Genomic DNA, 5000 nt, shown 5'->3' on the forward strand with positions numbered 1-5000 from the left:
AAATTATTGATGGGTGGAAGAGGGGGAAGGTTAAAGAGAGAGGGAGAGAGAGAGAGAGAGAGAGAGAGAGAGAGAGAGAGAGAGAGAGAGAGAGAGAGAGAGGTGAGAGAGAGAGGTGAGAGAGAGAGGTGAGAGAGAGAGAGAGAGAGAGAGAGAGAGAGAGAGAGAGAGAGAGAGAGAGAGAGAGAGAGAGAGAAAGAGAGACCCAACTCCTCCAGATCTCCATTAGGTCAGATTCACCTCCCCTCACACCCCCCCCCTCCCCCAACATCGTCTAATTGTTTCTAAACAATTAGACTCATGAATGAGCCCCCAACTAGCTGACCCATCAAGGGTCTCAGCAGCAGCAGCAGCAGCACGAGGTAATCCGTCTCTCTCGTATGTCAATAATAACTTTAATTAACTCTCCTTAGGTGTGTGTTCCTTTCCAATTGAGAACATTCACGAGATGCAAAACAAAACAAAAGTTAGACATAATAAAGCAGCAGGTGTTTGACTACTTCGGCTCATGTCTTGTTATCTCTGTTTATTTTGCGTTAGTGGAAGACTTTGCCAAACATCATTATCTGTTATTTTATCTTCGGCTCTAACAGGTTCTGCGTTTGTTCTGGGGGATGATGATGCCGTATGACGGGTGGTGGGCCAGTATGTCCCCAGGTTGGTGTCCAGAGGTGGGCCCTCGTGTCCTCAGGTGGGCCCTGGTGTCCTCAGGTGGGCCCTGGTGTCCTCAGGTGGGCCCTGGTGTCCTCAGGTGGGCCCTGGAGTCCTCAGGTGGACCCTGGTGTCCAGAGGTGGGCCCTGGTGTCCTCAGGTGGGCCCTGGTGTCCAGAGGTGGGCCCTGGTGTCCTCAGGTGGGCCCTGGTGTTCTCAGGTGGGCCCTGGTGTCCTCAGATGGGCCCTGGAGTCCTCAGATGGGCCCCCAACCTATCATACTTGTATAATACAACCTGTTGTGTTTATTAGTGTGTGATTATTGGCTGTTGTAGTCATTTTAGAGCTAGACTAGACTGTGTATATTGTTCAGATCCTTGATCTAGAGCAGAACCAGTGTTCAGTCACAGAACTATTTAATCTTATCCTTGTATAAGAGTACAAGTTAATATGTTGAAATGCCAGGAGGTGGATTGTGGATCTCCAATCAAAAACTCCATCCAGCTTTAAGCTCCCACCTGCCCCCTACAGCCCCACTGTCCTTCTTAGGACAAGAGGAGTAGGATTTACAACTCTAGCTAAGGACTTTTAGTGGTATTATTTTTACATAACGTAATTTTTTAATTTAATGAAGTGTAAGTTCTAAGTATTTTTCCTACAACACTATCGTTATGCAGCAATAAAACATCAATGGTCAATCCTTTTGACCATGTCGTGGCCTAGTCTAGTGTATGTGTGTGTGTGTGTGAGAACACCTACCGCATAGGTTCGAGCCCTCAACACGGCTCCTACGTGTTGGCTCCTAAAAACAAAACAATGGGGAGTTGTTCAATGAAACTGGAAAAGGAAAGAGGTGTCAGGATCAGAGCAACAATGGTGTCAAGATCAGAGCAACAATGGTCGCGGTCTTTGCAAGTTGACACCTCTGGAGGTGCAGGAGAGGACATCACTCAGAGGACACGACAAGAGGCGTGGAAGCATGCACCGTGCAAGTGCACAGTTTAAACACTGGAATTGAGCAAGATTTCGCCTGGGTTGCAGAGCTAATGACTAGTGTTGCCTCATGGCCGCTAACGATGATCTACTGCTTACTGTTGTTGGTGCTTGTTAAACGAGGCTGAGTGCGCTTGCTTCACCAAGCTGGAAACAGATACTCATTTGATGTATTAATACATCTTCTGGAGTGAAGATGTATTAATATACGAAAGATATTAATATACGAAAGTACTTAAGGGAATTCCTGTTTAAATTTTCCTCCGTGGTCTGACACTGTCACATTTTTAATCACGTGTTTATTTTCGTGATATAAACACACACACACACACACGTGTATATATATATATATATATATATATATATATATATATATATATATATATATATATATATATATATATATATATATATACATATATATATATATATTGTGACGGTAACGCGTTGGTGTTCGGCTGTTCAAAAGCTAGGGGTATGGCCTCGTCACATATAGAAACAAAAAATAGAAAATCTGGAACTTCGTCTGTGATAAGGTAATGAGAAGACACACAAAACACAAGTAAATTTAACAATGAGATTTTAATTACGTTAGAAAAGCAAAACATGAATAAAATGGACATACAAATTGGAACATAAAATCAATCAATCAAAATAATAAGAATAATCAAATGACAAAATGAAAAGTTACGTTAAGACAAGTGAGTAATAACAAGTGTATAACAAACAATGTAAATAGGTGCAGGAATATTGGCTTTAAGCTGCCACCTCTCTTAGTACACGTAAGCCACAGCTTAGTCTACCAACGAGACGTGTTAACTTGTTGAAAGCACTGGATATTCTGAGGGCTGAGGTCGTGGTGGACCCAGACATCAGGTAGTGTGGTGAGTGGAGGGCAGGTGCAACTGGACACGCAGCCAATCAGCGATGAGCAGGCGACAGACAGGTAGTTTGGTGGTTCGAGGTGGAGCAGGTGTTCCTGGGGCTGCATACGTTTGCGCTCTGGCAAACCTTGGTGGTGTATTTGTTGGATATTTCTTCCATATTAGTTGTATATAGATTTGTAGCGACGAACTTTGGAGGGAAGAGCAGGCTCAATCTCTTGAAGGAGATTATCGTCACAATATATATATATATATATATATATATATATATATATATATATATATATATATATATATATATATATATATATATATATATATATTCGGCTGGTTATCCACAATCATCAAATATATGAATTATTATTATTAACATCTTTATTAACAAAATTAATTACAATTTTGCCTAATCTGAGGATTTTGATATTCTTATTAAAGTGAGGATAATGCTGGTATTCCCTCTCACGCAGGACAGAGGGTCATACATAAGACAATAGGTCTAAACTGTAGGCTGAACCACATATATATCATGATTACAATCAATGTTTTAATGTATGGATATGTGAAAACAACTTTCTACTGTGCACTCCACACAAGGACAGGGATGGGTTCATAAGTGATACAGCTTAGAAGTAATATAAATAAAAATTGTTCTTCATTCTTTAAAATGGACAAGCAAATTTTGGGTAAATTGTTAGGATGTCGTCCAGAACACCTGAGTCAATAAAATAGTTACACAGTTGGTGGTACAAGAGGCCAGGAGGTCTAAAGTCCTTTACGGTTTCATATTCATCAATATAGTGTTCTAGTGAATGCATTAAAGGTTTATCACAGAGTTTACAATCTGAGTATTCTGGTAGTGGCTCAGCCTCACTAAAATGCCAGATGTGTCTATAGCCAAGGCGATTTTTTTTTTTTTTTTTTGAGATATATACAAGAATTGTTACATTCTTGTACAGCCACTAGTACGCGTAGCGTTTCGGGCAGGTCCCTGGAATACGATCCCCCTGCCGCGAAGAATCGTTTTTTCATCTAAGTACACATTTTACTGTTGCGTTAAACAGAGGCTACAGTTAAGGAATTGCGCCCAGTAAATCCTCCCCGGCCAGGATACGAACCCATGACATAGCGCTCGCGGAACGCCAGGCGAGTGTCTTACCACTACACCACGGAGACTCTCTTACCACTACACCACGGAGACTTCGCGCAATGACTACATCACATTGCCTGGTTCGGTTACTGTGCTGACCATACAAATACCTATTATTACAAAACTTGTCATAACTTTTAATACTGCAACTTTCAGGTCTCTGGGCATTTCTTAGTTCTTCTAAATCTGAATTATATGAAGGCACTAGTTTGTTGGGCGGAGGGATATCGTCGCGCGGCGGTCTGGCAGCTGACATACCCTCTCGTGAACAGATGTTTACAACAAGATGTTGCCTAATGACGAGCACAAGATGGAACCAAACTAAAAGCACCAACCGGTTGCCCGCCGGAGGGAGGATTTGTGGTGTTTTTTGTGTCAAGAGCGAGGTCAGGTTATGTTAAACTGGTTAAGGCATCAAGATGGCAGCCAGTCGTGACGTCATGCTCAGGCAGGCAGCAAGAAGCAAGATGGTGACTTCAGGTCGTGACGTCAGGCAGGTAAAGTCGTGATTGCCAGATGTCGCCACCCAGCCGACTGGGACAGGATTGCCAGATGTCGCCACCCAGCCAACTGGGACAAGATTGCCAGATGTCGCCACCCAGCCGACTGGGACAGGATTGCCAGATGTCGCCACCCAGCCAACTGGGACAAGATTGCCAGATGTCGCCACCCAGCCGACTGGGACAGGATTGCCAGATGTCGCCACCCAGCCAACTGGGACAAGATTGCCAGATGTCGCCACCCAGCCGACTGGGACAGGATTGCCAGATGTCGCCACCCAGCCAACTGGGACAAGATTGCCAGATGTCGCCACCCAGCCGACTGGGACAGGATTGCCAGATGTCGCCACCCAGCCAACTGCGACAGGATTGCCAGATGTCGCCACCCAGGTGACTGGGATATGATTGCCAGATGTCACCACCCAGCAGACTGGGACAGGATTGCCAGATGTCGCCACCCAGCCGACTGGGATATGATTGCCAGATGTCACCACCCAGCAGACTGGAACATGATTGCCAGATGTCGCCACCCAGCTGACTGGGACAGGATTGCCAGATGTCACCACCCAGCAGACTGGAACATGATTGCCAGATGTCGCCACCCAGCTGACTGGGACAGGATTGCCAGATGTCACCACCCAGCAGACTGGAACATGATTGCCAGATGTCGCCACCCAGCCGACTGGGACAGGATTGCCAGATGTCGCCACCCAGCCGATTGGGGCTAAGATTGCCAGAGAACGCCACCCAGTTGACTGAGAGAGGATTAACAGAGAATCCCACCCAGCTTATAAGGTTAATGGGACTTGTTGGGCTGCCAGTAGT

The 5000-nt window shown here is 44.7% G+C and overlaps 2 protein-coding genes across 2 annotated transcripts in view; both read left to right on the forward strand.

The window, feature by feature from the left end:
• Positions 1–5000, forward strand: part of LOC123750571 (leukocyte elastase inhibitor-like) — a 365203-nt gene that overhangs the window by 203820 nt on the left and 156383 nt on the right. The gene's annotated exons all lie outside the window — the stretch shown is intronic.
• Positions 4192–4569, forward strand: LOC138364487 (histone-lysine N-methyltransferase 2D-like). The gene has a single exon (XM_069324132.1). The coding sequence runs from the start codon at positions 4192–4194 to the stop codon at positions 4567–4569; it is 378 nt and encodes a 125-aa protein (XP_069180233.1).

This window comes from Procambarus clarkii, chromosome 13, assembly GCF_040958095.1.
Source record: "Procambarus clarkii isolate CNS0578487 chromosome 13, FALCON_Pclarkii_2.0, whole genome shotgun sequence".
Classification (NCBI taxonomy): Eukaryota; Metazoa; Arthropoda; class Malacostraca; order Decapoda; family Cambaridae; genus Procambarus; species Procambarus clarkii.

What these genes read in the sequence shown, in the direction of transcription:
- LOC138364487 (XM_069324132.1), top strand. Translation starts at nt 4,192, where the DNA reads ATGTCGCCACCCAGCCGACTGGGACAGGATTGCCAGATGTCGCCACCC.